Here is a 19,878-nt window from a genome sequence, read left to right as displayed (position 1 = left end):
GAAATATATTTATTTTGCAGTCATACAAATATATAAGTAGAAATACATACTGTTTGTGCCGCAGCGAAGCACTATAACTAAACAAACTTTTATCATGTCGTCTGTTGATAAATGAAAGAGAGTAGGCCTACAGCAAAAGATATTTGCACAAAGAAGATTGCACAAAGGCAGGAAAACTATGACTCGCTTTAATAAAGATAACTTTATCACATATGATAACACAACACTCTCAGAATCCATGTCCATTGTTCATGTATATATATACTTACTTAATATTGTTTAACTCGTATTTTTTGAGCGAAAATAGTATGCAAATAAAAAAGTAGTGACAAAGTTCCCACATTTGTCTTGTTTGTTTTTTTAAATATGCAAATTGCGTCTGGTTGTTTAAAATAAAATTAATTTCTGTATAATCTGAAAGAAAACAATAAGGCTGAATGGCAAAAATATGCATAATATCCTTTAGAAAACGGTTACTTTTATTGTAATAATGAAATGATAGCACATCTAACAATACTTTAAGTATGTAAGGATAGACAGTCATCTTATGGTGTATTAGCTAGTAATGATTTGACAAGGAGTGTGAGCTTGGCCACAGCATTGTTCTGCAAGTTGAGGATCTAACTTATAAGACAGTAAAGGAATTGGGATATTTAGACCAAAGTGTTTGAGTGTTGTGACTGCAGTAGCTGAGCTGACACTTTAAGTGTTTAACAAGGATGTAACAGCAGTCTCTTATAAGGTTAACGCCCACTTTTGGGAAGCGGAAGATGGAGTAGCTCTCTGTTGTTTCTTGCCGTAAACTGGAAGCAATCGTCTGAACTCCATTTCGATGGCACATCTGCAGTCATCATGGATTGTTATGAACTGTGGAAGCAGTGAGGAGAAACCCAACATGCAACGTTAACGCAAGAAAGATAGCTGCACTAAATATTCAACAGACATGTGTTGATTCATGTAACTATGGCAAACTGGTGAAAGGTAAGGCTTTAATTTTTGATGCTTGTTGATGTTGTGGCCACCGTCAGTTACGCAAGGTTTAGGAATAACTCACGTTAAGTTACCTCGCTAGCTAACCGTCATTGGTCCGAGCAAACTTTAAACATTGGTTAATTTTTCAGGCCTACGTGAAGATATTAGTCACGTAAATAAAAATAACGTGACAAACTCACGGCGTCATGTCCATCATGTCTAGTTTGCTACGTGTTGTTTTTCCGCTATAATTACACAGTTTAGCTAGTTATAGTAATAGCGGGCCACTGTAGCATTGAATATGTATCTGTGTGATCTTTTATGAGCTCATTTGTTTATTGTTGTTGTATAACGATTGGCCCTAGCGGTTTCCTCTTGCTTTAACTGCGCGTGCGTGTGTCTGACTGTTTCCAGTCCCCCCCTCCAGTCACGGTGCTCCTCAGCCGGTGTGTGTCTCTGCTGCCATGGAGGTGGGCAGCCTCCCCGTGGAGCTGTGGAGGGTTATCTTGGCATATCTTCCGCTCCCTGACCTGGGCCGCTGCTGCCAGGTGTGCCGTGCCTGGCGGGAGCTCATCCTCTCACTAGACAACACCCGCTGGAGACAACTCTGCTTAGGCTGCCCTGAGTGCCGACATCCCAACTGGCCCAGTCAGCCCCACCAGGAGCCCCCGTCCTGGAGAGAGGCCCTTAAGCAGCACGCCCTGTCGACCCGCACCTGGACTCAAAACGGGCCAGAGCTCCAGTCCTCTGCCTGCCTCCTCTTTTTCCGCCGTCGGAAAGACCGCAGGGTTTGGCACGTGGGGTCTGGATGTGAGTTTGAGACCCTACGCGGGGCTCTCGGAGTGGTGGGGCCATATGACCGTGTAGTTCTCCATCCAGGGGTGTATGAGGAGCAGGCTGAATTGGCACTGAAGGTGCCTGTGGAGCTGGTGGGGCTGGGTCGATTGGGCGAGGTGGCCCTCCTGGTGTGTATGGAGCAGCAGTGCCCTACTGCTCGGCTGTGTAATCTGGTGTTCATGACACCCTGGTTCTCCACTGTGGTCTACAAGGTGAAGTAACAGCTTGTCATGATGGTTTCCTGATAAAGCAATTTCTCATTAAGTGTTTAAAATAACACAGTCTGCACACCCTAAATATCTTAAAATCAGGTCTAATTATTTTTGTTTGTTTCTTGATGAATCTGTCTCACTCCAGTCACCTTTCTCTCCTTTCTTCGCTCTAGACGTCATGGGGACACGTTCAACTAGATAACTGCAACTTTGAGGGGGCTCAGTTGCAAATACGTGGACCAGGATCCTGCCAGGCTCGCTTCTGCTCCTTCTCACAGGGCAGCTCTGCCCACTTGAAGGGCGTTGTCCTCAGTTTGATGGACAGCTGTGACTTCTCGGGAAGTGACACAGCTTCTGTGACAGTTGAAGGTCCTCCAGTGTCAGAAGGAAACTGGGCTTGTAAACACTTGGCGGCCCTGGCCAGGACGTTCCCATCATGTGGCGCATCTGGGAATAATACCCCTCCCAGAGGCCCTCCGGCTGGCTCCACTGGTGGCCATCAACCTCCAGGTGCTAATGTTAAAAAGGAGCATTTGAGCATAGAAGACTGGCAGAGGAGGAATGGGGTGGATGCAGGGTGTCAGGGCACAGTGATTGAAGATGTCTGGAGTGATGGCGACCGCAGCGAGGGAGAGGAGGAGAACCGAGATGGAGGAGGAACTAACACCAAAAACCCATTTATATTGGATTACAAAATCCCTTGTGACCATCATGGTCCTATCCCATTTGCTCAAGCCCCGGCCAGATGGCTCTCTGCCACTAGCCGGGGTGGATCCACCATCTGTGACCCCTGAAACCCTGACCTTTCAGCAGGAACTAGACAGGGACCCAGAGGCTCAGATGTTGGTCGCCTCCACCCTTGGCTGTATCCTCAGACGCTGCCTCTTCAGGGAAGGGAAGGGTGGCGTGCATGTGTCTAATTGCGGACAAGCTCGTCTGGAGGGCAATGTTTTCCGTGGGCTGAACTATGCTGTCCGCTGCATCCAGAACGCCACAGTAAATACGATCATAATAACGTTCTTCAGACTCATGGAGTGTCTCTTGAATGTATCTTAACACATTTAAATGTAATTTGTTTGATGACTTTAACAGGCTTTGTTGAGTCGTGTATCAAGTTAAGGAAGTAGCTCAGATCATGAGTAATTAAGCAGCAGTTTCCTGTTCTGAGTGTTACTTGAGCTCCCTCTCGTTCTCTCTTACCTCCCTCAGATAGTGATGCTGAGAAATGAAGTGTGTGAGTGTCGTGCATCGGGTGTGTTCCTGCGCCTCTCTGCTCAGGGCCTCATCGCCGAGAACAACATCCACTCGAATGGGGAGGCGGGGCTGGACATCCGAAAAGGGGCTAACCCCATCATTGTGGTAATTGTTGTTCCACTTTCTATTGAAGTCAAGGGGAGAAAAACTAACAATATGCACATTTGACAAAATAACACAATGTCCACTTATTAGATTTTCCCAGAGCTTTTTTTATTGTAGTGGCTAAATAATTAAAATGCCAACATGTTTCAACTGCTGTAGCTCTTTAGACCTGTTTTTTTCCCTATTTTCCAAAAATCACCCAACACATTTTTGATCTCCGGTTGAGTACAGAGCAACCGGTGATCTCTTCTTCCTACAACAAAATCAAACTCGATTCTACAGACTCGTTTTTTTTTGAGGTCCCGATTCTGCAATGCACCTTTGCCCTTTACATCTTATCAATAACTTCACAGCATGTCAAATACCTCTCATAGTGACGAGTACGAGCGTGCAATAAAAGAGGTGTCCGTATAACAACAAGGATGCTGAGTGGACATTTATGAAGCACAAACAAAGCTCTCAGTAGGTACATTTTCTCTCTTTCTTTCCACAGTGCAACAAAATACACAGTGGTTTGCGTTCAGGGGTTGTTGTCCTTGGCAATGGAAAAGGTTCAATTCGGAGCAACCAGATCTACAACAATAAGGAAGCGGGCGTGTATATTCTCTTCAGCGGGAATCCTGTGGTCAGGTAGGTGGGACTCCACAAACGGCTAACTTGCACACGAATGTGTAGTCTTCACTGTTCCCACTGCTTGGGTCTCGTTCATTGTCTTCATACGACCTCTTCCTTTCAAATGCAAAACGTCTGGTGTTGTGTGGCTTGATCATTTCACTCAATCATTCACGATCACTGTGACCGCTGCTATAGATAACATTTTACAGTAAAAGTGTGATATAAGCAGGTGTGATGCCAGCCAGGGGTGCAGTCACTGACATAAACAAACAAGCCTCCTCTAGTGTGTCTGCATGGACCAACACATAGAGTCTGAACCTCCTTCTCGTCACTCTCTCTCTCAGTGGGAATCACATCTTCCAGGGCCAGGCCGCAGGGATTGCTATAAACGAGAATGGCAGAGGGATGATAACAGGTGAAGACATTTCCCAAAAGCATTCTTAATTCCCCCCCTCCCATTGATTCCCCCCACTTACAGCAAGTAAAATCACCATTTGTGACATTCCAGAGAATGTGATCAAAGAGAACCAGTGGGGGGGTGTGGACATCCGCAGAGGAGGTGACCCCATCCTGAGGAACAACTACATCTGTTCTGGCTACTCAGACGGCGTCGTGGTGGGAGAGAGAGGCCGCGGACTTATTGAGGGAAATCATGTGTACTGTATGTCATTTCCTCCTGATGATGGCAGCATCATACATTTATCTTGACATAACCGCTCACCTTTTGATCTCATCTTTACCAACCATGGCACAGATGTTTAATGTCTCCTCTTCCTCTTGTTCCCTCAGGTAACAAAGGCTGTGGTGTGTGGGTTATGTCGTCCAGCCTCCCGCAGCTCCTGGGAAACCACATCACCCATAACTGTATGTATGGGCTGGCAGTGTTCTGCAGGAAAGACCCAGAGAACATCGAGGCCAGGGAGGGAAACTGGCCAGGGCAGGAAGGGATTGGTGGAGACGCAGACAGCGGGGAAAGGAGGGGGGTAGAAGGAGAAGGGAGAGAAGGGCAGGAGAACTTAAATGAAGAGGGGGAACTGTTTGCATGGGAGAGTGATCTGGACAGCGAGGACGAGCGCCACTCTGCCCGTCGTTCCATCAGTGTGGCCTTGGTGGAGAGCAACTGCATGAGCTACAATGGAGGTATTAAAAGACCTGTTGAGTATTACGTCGTATTAAGTGCCCTCGCTTCCTGTCTCTAATGCTCTCTCCATCTTTCCGTCTCTCTCTGTAGCGGTTGGTCTGTACGTGAAGAGCAGCGAGCCCCTGAATGTTTTTTCTAACCTCGTAAACAGTAACCGTGGCACTGGCATAGCTGTGCTGCAGAGCAGTCAGCTGACCCGACTGGTTACAAACTGCATTCTTGAAAATGGTCGAGGTGGTGTTACGGTGGAGAAAGACTGCCGAGTGGAGCTTCGCGGTAACGGCGTCTATAAAAACTGCAGCCATGGTGTCAGTTTCAGTGGTAACGGGCAGATTTTGGAGAATGATGTCGTTGGGAACCTTGGATATGGGATCCAGGTCTCCGGCAGTGCTGACATCAAGGTGAGATGGACTACTTCTCCAACACTGTACATACTGTAGCTTCTTAATGAAATATAAACTCATCACTTACATACATCTTTCTCTAGGTAATGCGCAATCGTGTCCAACCAGCACAGGGCTGCGGCGTTGCTGTCCTGGGGCCAGTAAAAGGCGTTGTCCATGACAATATCTTGTTCCAGGGTCACCCTGGAAACAAAAAGGCACTTCTACATATGGATCCTGGCAATGAGAGCTGTGTGTTGCGCAACAACAGTGTTCTAAGGCATAATAACAGGTAACTAGGCAACAGGAAGTGCGAGAGATTCAGAGAACATCAGTGGCTTTGCTGTCTGCGCTCATAGTGATGAGAAATATCACCTGAACCTGCAGCTCTCCTCGGCTTTATGGAGCTTCATCAAGAGTTTCAGCACCGCTTTACTGCTTAGGTTCACCAAATTGCTTTTCAATTTAAAAAAATCTCTAAAAGCTCACTGTAAAGAGTTAAACAGGTCTAACATCTGCACTGCTCCTGGTGTTGTATGAATGTTGTCTGAGAGTCTCACTTTCTATCTCTCTGCATTTTGTAGCTGTACATCTGCTCCTGCCTGGGTTTTGGAAAACCCTCCACCGCGCCCGCTGGCCAGCTCCCCTTCTGGCCTCTCCGCATCCCAATATCCTTCCAGACTTGCGATTTCCATGACGACCAGGATCAGCGCCACTGTAGAAAGTGGTTGCCACAATGGCAGTATGTTCTGCTCCATCCTGTGAATGCTGGCAAGCATTTAGAAGAGAATACGAACTGGTGTATAATTGTGAGAGAAGACATTCCAAAACGATGCCCTCCCGTTGAGGTCTAGTAACAAAGAGGCTGCTCCGAGTATAACCACTGAAGGAGGCCACCCACCTTCCTGTACGTTGAGGTGGCATAACATTTTTGTAACTGTATGGTTAAATGCCAGTGCACTCATCATGAAACTGGAGTACAAAACATTCAAACATTGTCATCATCCTACATCGTAAAAAAAAACGTTTCCATACAAAGCTTTAACTTATAGTGTTCTTTTACGTTCAGATTCACGTTCAGATTCACGTGCAGACCTGCTGTAGACTTTTGTTCGTTTCGTCAAGTTCGCTTCGGAGACTCACTGGTTGGGAAGTGCACATTTTTATAAATCCTAGCGGGAGTCAAAGGCTTCAGAGATGCCAGCTTCAAAGCTACAAAGTAAAGCTGTGCCTTGTTGGACTTTTTAATTCAGTCAATGATTGTAGCTAGGGAAGGAGTCGTCGTAGTGTGAGCTGTATATGCATAAAGGCAGAAAAAAACAAAGCCAAACTTAACGCTTCTGCCTCTTGCACAGAGCCGTCTCCTGGTGAGTGTTTTTGTATCATGTCCTCCATGTTTTTAAAATGTGATGCACCTCAGCTTTCTTTGACTTCATGAAATAAATTCAGTGAAGGACAAGTTATCATTCCAGATACTATCAACACACTGCGCAGTGACACACAGACTCACCTGGTACTTTGCCAGTTATAGAAGGAAACATTATATTCAGTGTGCAATATGTGCTGTCTACAAATGTGCCTATGTTTTTAACTGTACGCTAGATGCTTTCTGTCATCTAGAATTTGTTTACAGCTCATTCCTCTGCTTTTTTTTTTGTATCTTGCACAGTAAGCAATAAGTAACGATATCATGTACAACTCAAAGTTCACCACTTTATTTGTCTACAAAATAAACAGTTCTCGTTTGTGACATTTCCAATTCTTGCCGTCCTCCCGCTCTATCCAACTATTATCTTGATCTTCAGTGCATTTTCTTGCGTTTCCGTCTCTCCATGGACTGTTCATATTTGACCAGAGGTAGAACAAGCGCAGCCTGCCTGTTTGTGTCTTGCAGCCCAGCATCCTCACTCTTCCCCCGGGGCAGTTTAATTAGAGTCAGTCCCATTGACTTTGCAATGTCAACCATCCTGTAGGAAGACACAAACACATCAGTTACTGTGTACTTGCAGAGTTCTTCTAAATCATCTCATATTGACAGTTTAATAATAATAATAATAATAATAATAATAATGTGTATCTCTCTTCCTATCCACTTATTTAAAGACGGGTCACATTACGTTCTTAATATCTCATTTAATGCACTTGTGGAACATACTGCAACACAACGACACACATTCCCACATACTAGTTTCCTATACAAATGCAGACTTGGCGTTTTGTTCTTACTTGGCCTCGGTGATTCCCAGGTCACGGTGCAGTAATGTGAGGTCACCAGTCATGTGACTCATGTGCAGCTGCAGGGCCAGGCAGTAAGCTGCTAATTTTGCGCGCATTGACGTCGACACCATGTTCTGAACCCTAAAAGCAATGAGGAAAAGTGAGAGAAAATTTATTTTCAATTAAATCAGTGCAACAATTATATTAGTGAGACTTATGTGTTACGATATAACAAAAACATCTGGGTGCAAAATACAGCCAGAGACAAATTCTCTGCCGATATTTTTACCAGATGAAAAGTGCAAAAGTTCCATCATACCTGCCACTGTTGAAAGTCTCCACAGTGAATGTTCTGAACAGTTTGTTCTGAACGATGCGAGGACAGCCTTCCTCCTGCCCAACTGTACGTGTAAACAGAAATCACAATTAGTTTGTGCCACAGAGACGTGCGTAGGGTCACTTTGAACACCAACAGCATTACTCACACTTGCGGGTGATGTTCCTCTGCTGTACCAGTTTGAGGAGCATAGAAAGGTAAAAGGCGCAGCGGGAGGTTTTATCTCTGGCTTCACCCGCAGCTGGCATGTTCTCCAGGTGCTTCACGACACACAAGCACCTTCAATGAAAAAGTAAAAGTACAAACGATAAAATTAGAACGAAAGGACACAAAATCTAGCTTAATAAAAAAATGTCTACGCAAGAGTGAGCCCTTTGTCGCCCTACCCTCCGTCCTCTCTCATCTTCTTCAGCTCCTCAGAGGTGAGTTCTGCCATCTTGGAACCAGCCGGCTCCAAAGCCTCAAACTCTTCTGGGCTCAGGACTGTGGATAACCGATTAAGGATGACTTGAATAAAGCTGCAGCATTCACCTCCAACTATATTATCTGTTGCACTATCTACACTACTTGCATTCCCTAATTGACACACAGAGAATAAAAGGATACGATCGTCAAATAGGTAGACGTCCTCCGGTTTGTCAGCGTCTGCATTGCAGGGAGGCAGGTGGAGAGCCAGGTCTCCCTGGGCCTCTGTCTCAGCCACTTCCTGTTGTAGAGCTAAGAAGGGGAGGGGGAGGGGAGGGGAGGGAGAATAAATGATAGATATTCAGTGTTAACAAAACCTTTTTCTTTCTTTAATAACCAACCTCTCTTTGAGATTTCTTTACGGTTAGGTGACTACTGACTTCCATATCCATGACTCCATGTAGCTTACCTTCCAGACCCTTCTCCTCAATCACAGTGTTGGCAGCCTTGGCCACTGCTTGATGCAGGGCTTCACTTCCCACCTGGTTCAACCTGCGGGTGTTCAGAGCTCTCTTCTGTTTGTTGGTGCCAAACGCCTCAATCAAAGAGTCAACCTAAAGAGAAAATGTAACATGAGATTAAGACATTAACACACAAGTTCATTCATATTTGAGCCCAGTCTTTTGTTCTAAGAAAAGACAGGACACATCATTGTACCTTGTCTCTGTAGGTCAGAGTAGTGTCCTGGGTTTTTGCCGACTCTGTTATCTCTCCTGGTATAACAGGTTGCATGTTGAAGAGCTGAGCACTGTGCACCTCCATTTGCCTGGTCTTGCTGTTCAACACTCCAACATAATATCTAAACACACACCAAACGTCACACTTATTACTTCTCTTTACAGTGGTAGGTGTGCCACAGTCACACTTGTCAAAATAGGCTTCATTAACCTACTTGCAAAGGTTGTTGCATTTCAAGGACTCCGCTCCAAAGTTATTTCCAACATAGGACAGTCTGTCTGATTCCGCAGCCTAGACAGGAAAACACAAGCAACAGTCATTGAAGTACTTCAGCACAACCTAAACAAGTGAAAATACACAGTACTGAGGATTGAATTGATCTTTCTCACCATTATCCGCCTGTTTTTTTTCCTGGGATTACTGTCATCTGCGTTCTTGTACATCGTGAAATCCAGTCTCTCTGCATTTTTGACGCTGCCGTTTGAAAAGCGGACTGAGAGTAGAAGAAACATAACGAGGACCTTATCAATGCATGTGTGCCATACATAACGTGACGTTTAATTAATGCAAGCAGCAACTACCCAGATAAAACAAATTCATGTGTTTTTTTCCCTCTGTGGTTACTACTGTTACATTTTACGTCATACACGCCTCTGACTCCACTCTGGCAAACACAACACTATATTTAACAACTAGCCCTGTTGCTAGCACCCACGTGTGCAATACAAACGGGTGTTTAAAGTAGAGAAGATAAGCACAACCCAACATATATTGCAACACATATATAATAAGAATATTATAAATATTTGGACAACCAACAAATGTGAGACAGTCACCAATAACAGCTTTGTCGGAGTCTCTCTCCTCTTCACAACACACCAACGAGCAGGAGGCAGCCATAGTTGTTGTCATGAGTTTGATGCAAGAGACTTCACTACTTTGTACTTCCGTGTTCGCCTAGATCTCGTTCAGGCCGAGGTACAGAACTGGCACATTCGCCCAGAAGGACAACTGAAAACGTATATGTATTCTTCAATTTTAAATCAAGTATTAGGAGTAATGGCCAACAAGTAAATAAGCAATTGACAGTGTCGGCTTTCCTATCTGTTGGAGCTATTTCAACCAATAGTTTTGAAAATGTTAGATAATGGTGAAATTGATGTATGGCAGTGCATGTGCACAGTATTTTGGAAATTGGTGGTCAAATCAGGCTAATTTAGCTAACTATATTGCCAGCTCAACAGCTGTACATTATATGTATGTACTGAATTGTATATAATTAACTCTATATATTGTTTTATTTATTTTATTCTATTACATTTTAAATATATTGTATGTATGGTCTACGTGTGTGTGTATCATGTGTAGGGGCTACAACTTAGATTTAATTGTGCAACCCAGTGTTGTAAATAAACCGTGTAACTTTATTGTTGTTCTATGAATTATAATATAATTGATGTAATTTAATTTTATCAAACCACTTTCTTAAATTTGTTCCATTAGCTGCTGTAATTTAAAAAAGCTTTTGTGTTTCCATTGAATAATAATTTTTATAAATACTAGTATTCATATTAGAATACTTTTAGTGTTTGCAGTATTTCTGCACTCTAGATTTGCTACTTTTACTTAAGTTAAATATCTGAGTACTTTTTCCACAACTGCTTAACGCTTATAGAAGACAGTATCAGTATTGTCACAGGGGGAAATCATAGGATGAAAGGGTAAACATCTTGACACTGTCTATAGTCTTTGGATAGACAGGCTCAGCGCATGCAACAGCGACACCTTGTGGTGAATAGTATAACTGCAGCCCTTCACCTCGGCGAGGTCATGGGCATGGAAGTGAAGCAGCACAGCGCCACCCTGTGAGTCTGCTGGGGAAAACCCGTCTGAGTGTAATACAGTATTATAAATTATAACACACATGTAGGACCCGTATAGTGATTGACAATCAGTATCTGTCTCATTAACGGTAGTTTTTATTAACTGACTGTAGCTGGGGGGGGGGGGGGTGACACTGACAGACGGGTCCAGCTGCTCGAGACAAACGGTCACCGTGAGCGCACATCACTGGCAGCTTTCGCCCCCACAGCTAAACCATTGAATGCGAGTAAACTGTGGGACCAAATGAGACGTGGGATGTAGCAGCAGAAATGTCAGCCAGCTAACGTTACGTTTGATGGAGAAAAAGCTGCTTCGATACAAACAAGTGGTCCAGCCAGGTGACTGTATGCTACTGCTTCTGTTGTAGCTAACAGGCAATTTGCTGGTCAACTGCCAGCTAACTTTAGCCTTGTCAGTTTCTCGCCAGGGCCTCTTGTTTCTGCCTCTTGTTAACGTTACGTACGCTTTCGGGAATTTCAAGGTAATGTTAGTTAACTTATTACTGGCTCTCTCATCTCACCGTCATAACAATAGCTAATTATATGCTAATTTAGCTAGTTACTTTAACTACCGTTAGCTAACTGGTCATGTGTTAGACTTGCTAGCCCTCTAATCTCTAACGTTAATGTTATTAACGTTACACCGCGGCCATGCTCTGTAACGTTAGCTGCTGTGTTGTCATTGCGTTTCTCACGTTAACCTCGTGCCTTAAGCTGCAGTTAATAGTAACACTAGCTAAAGTGCAAGTTATTTCATAGCATTTTCAACAAACTGTAAAACATTGCTCTGGGTGCACGTTAATTAATAACCTCACTGGAATAGTTGTAGGCCCTCTGTATCTGTTGGACCTCAGCATAATGCCTTTCACCCTGTCACAGTTTTTGGTTATTTTGTCACGGTAACATTTTCAACACCTTCTCAAACAAAACTGGCAGAAAAAAAACACTCCATCTTTACTTCCGTGTGTCCTGGGCGACCATCGTCTTTATACTTTTCTAAAGCTACAACATATTTTCATTATCAGATAATTTGTGGATAGATACCCGAGCAATCAAGAAATGTTCAGTTTCCCAGAGATCAAATGTGATTTTCCTCAAATGGCCCTACCATCAATCTAGAGAGGATGGTGGCATCATTTGCAGTTTATGTTTGGCATTGTTTGTCTACAAATGATGTAATTAACAATCAAAACTGCTGTCAATAAATGTTTTGTTGTAATGTTAACATTAGATTTTTCCTCTTCCCATTTATCTGCCTTTAACATGTTCCTGCCTTTTGTCTTTAGGGCCATGGATTTCCCAGGCCACTTTGAACAGATCTTCCAGCAGCTCAACTATCAGCGTGTCCACGGTCAGTTGTGCGACTGTGTCATCGTGGTGGGCAGCAGACACTTCAAGGCCCACCGCTCGGTGCTGGCAGCCTGCAGCACCCACTTCAGAGCCCTGTTTACAGTGGCAGAAGGAGATTCGAGCATGAACATGATCCAGCTGGACAGCGAGGTTAGACTCTTAATGATATTGTGTCAAGAAGGGCTGTAATTACATTAATGTTTGAAGTGGGTGACTCGTCAACTTCAGATGATAATAATAATAGCAGATAGTAATTCAGTAAACACTCCAGCTATATTTTAAACTCTGTTGCTACTCTTTCAAATAGAGATAAAGTAACTTCCTGTATACTTGCAGGTGGTGACAGCAGAAGCTTTTGCTGCTCTGGTGGACATGATGTACACTTCAACGCTGATGCTGGGGGAGAGCAACGTCATGGATATCCTCCTTGCAGCCTCACATCTGCACCTCAACAATGTAGTGAAGGCCTGCAAACACTACCTGACCACACGCACCCTGCCCATGTCGCCCTCTTCCGACAGACTCGCCCATCACCACCCTCAGCAAGAGCAGCAGAGGCACAGGCAGCAGCAGCAAGTAGCAGATATAGCAGTGAACCCTACTCTAGCAGCTAATGCTAACCTTGCAGCAAACGCTGCCACGTCAAAGTTGCAGCGCTCCTTCCTCCTGCAGCAGCTGGGGCTGAGCTTGGTGAGCTCTGCTTTGGGTGGGATGGAGGAGGAAGGAGTCGGAAATGTAGTTGGCAGTAGAGTGGTCGAACAGAGAGCCTCCTTCCCAATCCGACGCTTCCACAAACGCAAGCCCTCCATGGCCCTAAGCCTGTCGGACGAGAGACCCAGGCAGAGGCAGCGCCCCTCTGCCCCTAACCTGGGGCTGTTGGGAGAAGAAGGGGTGAACACAGAGCGCGAGGAAGGAGCACTACTCTCCCCGGACTCCCACAAGATGGGGGATGAATCCAAATTGGATGCCGCAATCACTGGCTTAGTAGGGGTGTCCCAAGATGATCCACAGATGCCCAGCCAGTCGGATAGTGGACATTGTGAAGGGGGGGAAATGGGGAGAATGCAGGGAGGGGTGAGGAAGGAGGAGGACATGGAAGACCAGGACCACAAGGTCAACAGAGGAGGGGTGAAGATCAAATCAGGGACAGAGGAGGAGGCAGAAGAACAGGAACTGAAGGTAAAGTTTTTTGTTTCATTTGTTGTTGTGACAAAGTAAATAACATAAATAAATAAGCCTTAATATTTTTATATATATTTTTTTTTTATATATATATTCTTTTAATGAGGTTTGCTTGTACGTGTGTTTGAAGTCAGATTCACCAAACTTAACAAGTAACAAGTAGATGCATAGTGGTGATCAAATTAGAATATGATACGTAGTACAGCTGCCAATTACGTCATAAGAGCAGCGCTGTACTGTAACGGAAAAGGTTTGGCATGAACTTAGGTGCTTAAAAAAAACATCTTGCCAAAGCAAAGCAGTCTGTGACTCAGATGGGAAGCAGTCATGGAGACATGCCAGTCAGAGATGGATCATGGCATATTCTAATGTCGGTGATGCTTCACTGTCTGGTGCAACAGAGGATAATCTCCAAGAAGGCGATGTAAAGATGTAAAGATGTAAAGATGTAAAGACCCTGAGGCAGCTTTCACAGTGTGAGGATTTTCCTCCATACAATCTGAAAAATAAAAATGCTCTCAAACCTCTCAGTAAATCATCGAGACATCATGAAGATATGTTGAACATATTTAAACTGCACATTTATTTAGATTATGTTATTATCATTTAACATCTGTTCTATTCTTTTACAATTAAGACTTACAAATTGCAAGGTATTACAAAATTCATTCATTTAATTTGATCTCTTTACTGAAGATTTTCTCTTCTTTTACAGAATGTAAGATATTGGGTGCATAATAGAGAATAAATATGAAACTAAATTAAAATCATAATCCAAACCGCTCTAAACAGAAAGATGAATCACGTTTGGTAGCTTGTTAACTAAACTAGTGCACTGCCCCTTCAAAACGTGCATGTTCTTGGCGCCTCAGTAATACAGCCACCAAGTCTAAAGTCTCATTTATCCCGTAGATCTCTGCTCTCTGGTCTTTCTTTGTCTGTTCTTGCATGTACTGTAGCAAGCAATGGAGAGCAAGCTGTACCCAGCATGCCGTTCGGTGGTGTAACAGTTAATAGGAGTCCTCAATACTCTACACAGTGTGTACATAACACGCATAACATGCATAACAACATAATAAATATGTCAACACTGCACTGCTTTGGTACCTGAGCGATACACCCGCCAGGTGTGACATTTATCGGAAAGTTGAAGAACAGACAGTTTTTAGTTAGAAGGGTTCTTAAAGAACAAACCTGCTTTTACTGAACTCTGACTCTCAAAAACATTTAGTTGCTGCTCTAGTTTATCTCCTATCTAAAAAATGTAAATCAATATAAAGATGAAACTCCTCCTGTGCTCAACATACTGTAGGTGGTGGTTAAACGGGAGCCGTTAAGTTCGCCTGAGCCAACTGATGAAATTAGCGACGTGACATCGCTGGCTGAGCCCGGAGGCCAGGAGGAGAAGGCGGAGCTGAGCCCAGAGAGCAGTGACCGCAGCTTCACCTCTGAACCCCAACCCAGCTCTGACTCTCTGCTGCAGTCCAGCTCCCAGATGCTCCTCAAGAGCAGCATGGGAGGAGGCGCCGGAGTCGGAGGAGGTTTTGGGTGTAACAGCGGACTGGGTGGCAAAGCTGGTTTTAGTATTTCTAGTTTTCTCAACCCTAAGCATTTCGGAACTTCCGGCGCAGGTTTGGTTGCTGCAGAGGATGACGTCCCCAACACAACAACTGCCGATGCAGTGGCACATCACTTCCTGCTCAGACAGGAAGCTGCTGGGCCATCTGGCTCTGCCTCTTCCTCTCTCCTGAAGGTAGGTCCGCTCAGTGGCGAGAGTCGCAACGGTTTTGGAGACAACCTACAAGCCGATTCTCTCTTCCTACGCCCCCTGCATGATGGTTTAGGGAACCATAGAGGAAGTGGTAGTGGAGGGCGTGGAGGAATAGATCCCTTTTGTTTGGACTTCCAACACTCTAGTCTAGGGCTTCACTCCCTGGGGCGACCCTCACAAGGAGCAGGGGGAGTGACTGCTGCTGCTCTGGGTTATCCAGGTTACAGACGTATTGCTCCGAAAATGACCACCGGCTTGGGAGGAGGAGGAGAAGGAGTGGGTGGTGTTCTCCAGGATGCTGCCTCTTCCTCCTCAAGTCTGACAAGTCCTCTGCTTTTAAACGAGAGAGGTGGATATGAAATGAATAATGGCAGGCCCACCTCTCTTCCCCCTCAGCTGACCCGAGCTTCAGCAGACGTCCTGTCCAAGTGCAAGAAGGCTCTGTCGGAGCATAATGTCTTGGTGGTGGAGGGAGCTCGGAAATACGCCTGTAAAATCTGCTGCAAAACCTTCCTCACTCTGACGGACTGCAAAAAACACATCCGCGTCCACACAGGAGAGAAACCCTACGCATGTCTCAAGTGTGGAAAGCGCTTCAGCCAATCCTCCCACCTGTACAAGCATTGCAAGACCACCTGTTTGCGCTGGCAGAACAATAACATGTCCAATGCCATGCTGTAGGACTGAGGTCACGGCATCAAAGTGGAGCGGTGCGACCGGATGAACACATTAGGAATCAGTGATGGGCTGAATTCAAAGTCTCAAAAATGTTTCGATTTTTCCGAAGCTGTGACTGAGCAGCCAGCTCTGATCAGCTGTGCTGTCCTGACGACAGACCAAAGATAGGGATAATAAAGTAATCGTATCTTTTCCAACACTGTCAAGTTTGTTTTAATGTAAAGACATTTAACCTGTAGAAGATTATAGGGGTGCAGGACATGTAAAGGTGCCACGTTTCTTGCTATGGCTTCATCATAGAGAACCTTAGATGCACTGTATGCTCCCCTGTTGTAAGCATGAGGATTTTCTATCGGTGTCAAATCATGCAGCCCATGTTTGCATAATATGATGTGGGCCAATTTGCTTTTTTAAAAATCATTTTGTTAAAGGACCAGTGTGTAAGATTTATGGGGATGTATTGGCAGAAATTGAATATAATATTCATTCTTATGTTTGCATTAGTTATTATCACCTGAAACTAAGAATCGTTGTCTTTTCGTTCCACGGAGTCCGTCCTGTCGCAGTAGCTGAGAACGGACAAACCAAACGCTGGCTCCAGAGAAGACCTTTTGCCTTTTTTTTTTTACGTTGAAGCGGCCGCCTGATTTGGACGTTACATTACATTACAGGTCATTTAGCAGACGCTCTTATCCAGAGCGACTTACAGTGAACTAAGTACAGGGACAGTCTCCCTGGAGCAACTCAGGGTTAAGTACCTTGCTCAGGGGTACAATGGTGGCAGCCTGGTACTGAACTCCCGACCTTCTAGTGTTTTGTTTGGAAGGCGTACCACTAGGCCATCACCACCCGGTTGGACGGTACGAATGGTTTGGAAGACGAAGAATAGGAACAAATGGAGGATGATACTTATTTAGCGAAAAAATAAAAAAAGCGTTTCAAAGAAACAAAACAAAATGTGGACAGTCTGCAACCTCACCACTAGATGCCAATAAATCCGACACACTGGTCCTTTTTAAGTGACATTTATCTGCTGAGGGGATCCCTAAATGCTGAACATCTATAGTTTGTAGTACGCTTGTTGAAGCAAATTTGACTCCCTAATACTACGACTACTGCAGATGAGAGGCAGCGTCAACATTAATAACAAACATCGTGTAAATGACTGTGCTTACGAGTAGTTTTTACATTGCACATTTATAAAACGTCCCACATCAGACTGATGAGTCTGACTCTGTGCAAGGGGAGTCATGTAGACTGACTCGGATTGGGCGCCAGATATAAAGACTGTTAGTACTAAGAGCTGCTGATGGTTGTGTGCTCATGATACTCTACTGTTCAAAAAGGTCAACAGAACTGGATTGAATCCTGTGAGGCAGGCTGAGGTGATGCTGAACTCAACCTTTAGTGGGTTTTCTTACCCTGTTGTTGGTATGCAGGGAAAACCGTCTTCCAAGTATTATAAACTTGATTCTTAATTTACTGTAGTGATGAAAGTTGATGCGATTGACCTTGTCGACCAGGACGGGAGCAACACAAAAGAACATTTCTCAATAGCTGATAATGGATGTTCATGCTAATCCACCACCAAGTCGGGTCAAATGTTTTGACCTCTGTTGTTGCCTTTCAGTCCAAGCGCCTTTGAATTGCCATCATCAGAAGTGTTGCTGAGCTTTGTTAAATTTAAGAATAAGTCCCTTTGCACTGATGGGACCGTCTCACTTCCTGTGACTACAAACGTGCATATCTGAAGTTTTGGAGGATTGGGGAAACATTGAATTGCTCTGATCAACCTCTTGCCCCAATTAGCGCTCGCCAGGCAGAGCTATTAACCGTAGAATTAAGTTTCATTGTCTAGAGGAGCAATGAGGGAGAGAAAAGTGTCAACTTTCACCATCTTTGTATTACAAGGAAGGAAACGCATCTGCATTCACTGGGCCTTTCTTTGTGAGAAAACTATTATTCATATAGTATTGCATTATAATGACATTTTAATACCTAGATAACAACAGGAAAATGCGCCGTAAATGCACCTTATTTTGTGTCATGATGTGCAAAACCTGCACATTTTTGGGGATTTTCAAATGTGTCATTTCGAGACTTTCCCTCCTTATTGCTTACTGACTGGGAACGGCCACAGAACTTTCAGCTGTGGTCAACAAGTTTACTGACCGTCCACACATCAGAAAATGTTCCACGGTCGCTGGTGTTCTTGTGTGTACAGTATGTGCGTCCATTAAAAGGGTAATGAAGTTGTGCTGAGAGGCAGTCGTCTGAAGAAAACTTCACTTTGCTGAGTCCAGCGCGTGTTTGAAAAGGGCTTTAGAAATGTAAATATTGCACATTTGTGGTTGGTTTCATCATTTTTCTCTTGGAGGAGAGACAAAAGAACTAAACATTGTGTGTTTGTTTGCTACTGTACTTGATATCAGTGTCTCTTCATACATTTAATGTTGCATCTGTACAAAAGCACTTAGACAAATCATTTTTTTAGAACTAATATGTTTACTGGAATGTTGAAATATGTGAAAACTTTGCTGTATTGAAATTATCCAACTCCACCAGCTCCAGATTCCCCCCCCCCCCCTCTTTACACGACCATTGTGGCATTTCTGGTGATTGGAGATGCAAATACACATTGGGAAATTTCAGAAAATACAGGGCTTCCTGTCATTGTTTTATGTTTCAGCAGCTCTTTTTATCTATGTAATTACGTTAATTTCAAATTGCAACTTAAACTTCTCATATACTGTAAGTTTGACAACCTTTTTAATTGATTAGCATAAGATAACGCTGAGAAGGAATCTCAATTTGCAGCTCATAAAATCATATAAAGGATTTTTATCTTTTACATCAAGCCAGTTTCAGATGCCTTACTTCCTGCGGGTTGTAAAGGAGAGCAGCTTCATTGGTACACGGTTGGTTAATTGAAATCAGTGTTGATGCAGTGTTGTAGAGTTCTGTTTTAGTGAACCAAAAAGAAAAAAATAATACATGTTTGCCTTTTTTGTTTACGTTCTTGCTTGCTGTATTGTGTCACCTACACTGTCAATGCTTCAATTTCTAGTTGGCACCTTATTATTCTGTACACTGTATACTGTTCAATACACTGTTAGCCCGTACAACATTTTTATTTGACACCGTTGTTAATGTTGACTTTTTACTTGAGAAGAGTAATTGCCTTGTAGGAAGTGTCTCCCTGTGAACATAAGCTGACCTGCCGGTCTCTCTGTAATTCTTGACACCATGGAAGTAAAGTTGTTGAAGCTTGGTTGCAGAATTTAAAAAAAAAAAGATAACTGATGGTTAAATCTCAAATGTGTTGCTCTGTGTTGCTTAGTCGCTCGCATTCAGCCTCCTCTGCGAAGAGGAATACAGAGTTGTATTTGGTGAAGGAGAGACGTAGTCCATGAAAATGGCGTCCACACAGTTGCCTGTTAAGGATTATTATGGTGCTGTCTTCTAAAGCTGTTTCATAAACGGTTAATGTGAATCTGCAAAATTGCACTGACTATTACCCCATTTATGAATATGCCAAAAATGTTAAAATACATAAAAGGCCTAAATTGATTATGAAAGTCACTGCCTTATGCCCTCTAGCTTGAAAAGCTGGGCTTTTGTTTATATGCCAAATCTGATGTATTTGTGTGTTTTCTGTATACCTAACATAATGTAACCATGAGGACTAAATGTGTGTCTCTTTACTGTTGAGATTGTACAGTATGTTCAGTTGTTGTATGGACTGAATTAAAAAAAAAAAAAACAATGAAATTCAGTTTTGTTGCAGGTGACATCTTT

At 43.8% G+C, this 19,878-nt stretch overlaps 3 protein-coding genes across 7 annotated transcripts; 2 read left to right on the top strand and 1 right to left on the bottom strand.

Moving 5' to 3' along the window:
- The first annotated feature begins 757 nt into the window (after window positions 1–757).
- fbxo10 (F-box protein 10) lies at window positions 758–7,278 on the top strand. The gene is given in 12 exon segments (XM_029436108.1): window positions 758–981; window positions 1,387–2,021; window positions 2,195–2,737; window positions 2,739–3,017; window positions 3,231–3,380; window positions 3,874–4,010; window positions 4,340–4,410; window positions 4,504–4,656; window positions 4,785–5,135; window positions 5,227–5,537; window positions 5,624–5,811; window positions 6,104–7,278. Coding segments are annotated over 11 exon segments (2,949 nt in total). The 5' UTR covers window positions 758–981; window positions 1,387–1,436; the 3' UTR covers window positions 6,285–7,278.
- Window positions 7,213–10,212, bottom strand: polr1e (RNA polymerase I subunit E). The gene is made up of 11 exons (XM_029436120.1): window positions 10,053–10,212; window positions 9,606–9,709; window positions 9,431–9,507; window positions 9,196–9,337; window positions 8,948–9,092; window positions 8,680–8,790; window positions 8,460–8,556; window positions 8,222–8,352; window positions 8,056–8,137; window positions 7,746–7,877; window positions 7,213–7,486 (listed from the first exon to the last, which is right to left on the bottom strand). Exons 1-11 carry the CDS (start codon window positions 10,126–10,128, stop codon window positions 7,321–7,323), a joined length of 1,263 nt encoding a protein of 420 aa, XP_029291980.1. The 5' UTR covers window positions 10,129–10,212; the 3' UTR covers window positions 7,213–7,320.
- An 832-nt stretch (window positions 10,213–11,044) lies between these two features.
- On the top strand, window positions 11,045–19,851 carry zbtb5 (zinc finger and BTB domain containing 5). Of its 5 annotated transcripts, none has more exons than XM_029433251.1 (4): window positions 11,045–11,111; window positions 12,386–12,599; window positions 12,786–13,628; window positions 14,944–19,851. In XM_029433251.1, the coding sequence occupies exons 2-4, from the start codon at window positions 12,390–12,392 to the stop codon at window positions 16,081–16,083; spliced, it is 2,193 nt and encodes a 730-aa protein (XP_029289111.1). In that variant the 5' UTR covers window positions 11,045–11,111; window positions 12,386–12,389; the 3' UTR covers window positions 16,084–19,851. The 5 variants fall into 5 exon arrangements, with proteins under 5 accessions (XP_029289111.1, XP_029289082.1, XP_029289096.1 ...); XM_029433222.1 differs by having other exon boundaries at window positions 11,046–11,081; XM_029433236.1 differs by lacking the exon at window positions 11,045–11,111 and adding an exon at window positions 11,159–11,438.
- The last annotated feature ends 27 nt before the right edge of the window (window positions 19,852–19,878 follow it).

Source organism: Cottoperca gobio, chromosome 1 (assembly GCF_900634415.1).
Source record: "Cottoperca gobio chromosome 1, fCotGob3.1, whole genome shotgun sequence".
Lineage (NCBI taxonomy): Eukaryota > Metazoa > Chordata > Actinopteri > Perciformes > Bovichtidae > Cottoperca > Cottoperca gobio.
This window is presented reverse-complemented; position numbering and strand designations above follow the sequence as displayed.

What these genes read in the sequence shown, in the direction of transcription:
- polr1e (XM_029436120.1), bottom strand. Translation starts at nt 10,128, where the DNA reads ATGACAACAACTATGGCTGCCTCCTGCTCGTTGGTGTGTTGTGAAGAG. An exon ending in TGAGGAGAAGGGTCTGGAAG is followed by an intron (nt 8,791 to 8,947) that starts GTAAGCTACATG and finishes TCCCCTTCTTAG; the next exon opens with CTCTACAACAGGAAGTGGCT. An exon ending in CGTCTACCTATTTGACGATC is followed by an intron (nt 8,557 to 8,679) that starts GTATCCTTTTAT and finishes GGTTATCCACAG; the next exon opens with TCCTGAGCCCAGAAGAGTTT.
- zbtb5 (XM_029433222.1), top strand. Translation starts at nt 11,047, where the DNA reads ATGGGCATGGAAGTGAAGCAGCACAGCGCCACCCT. An exon ending in AAGCAGCACAGCGCCACCCT is followed by an intron (nt 11,082 to 12,385) that starts GTGAGTCTGCTG and finishes TTTTGTCTTTAG; the next exon opens with GGCCATGGATTTCCCAGGCC. An exon ending in CAGAAGAACAGGAACTGAAG is followed by an intron (nt 13,629 to 14,943) that starts GTAAAGTTTTTT and finishes AACATACTGTAG; the next exon opens with GTGGTGGTTAAACGGGAGCC.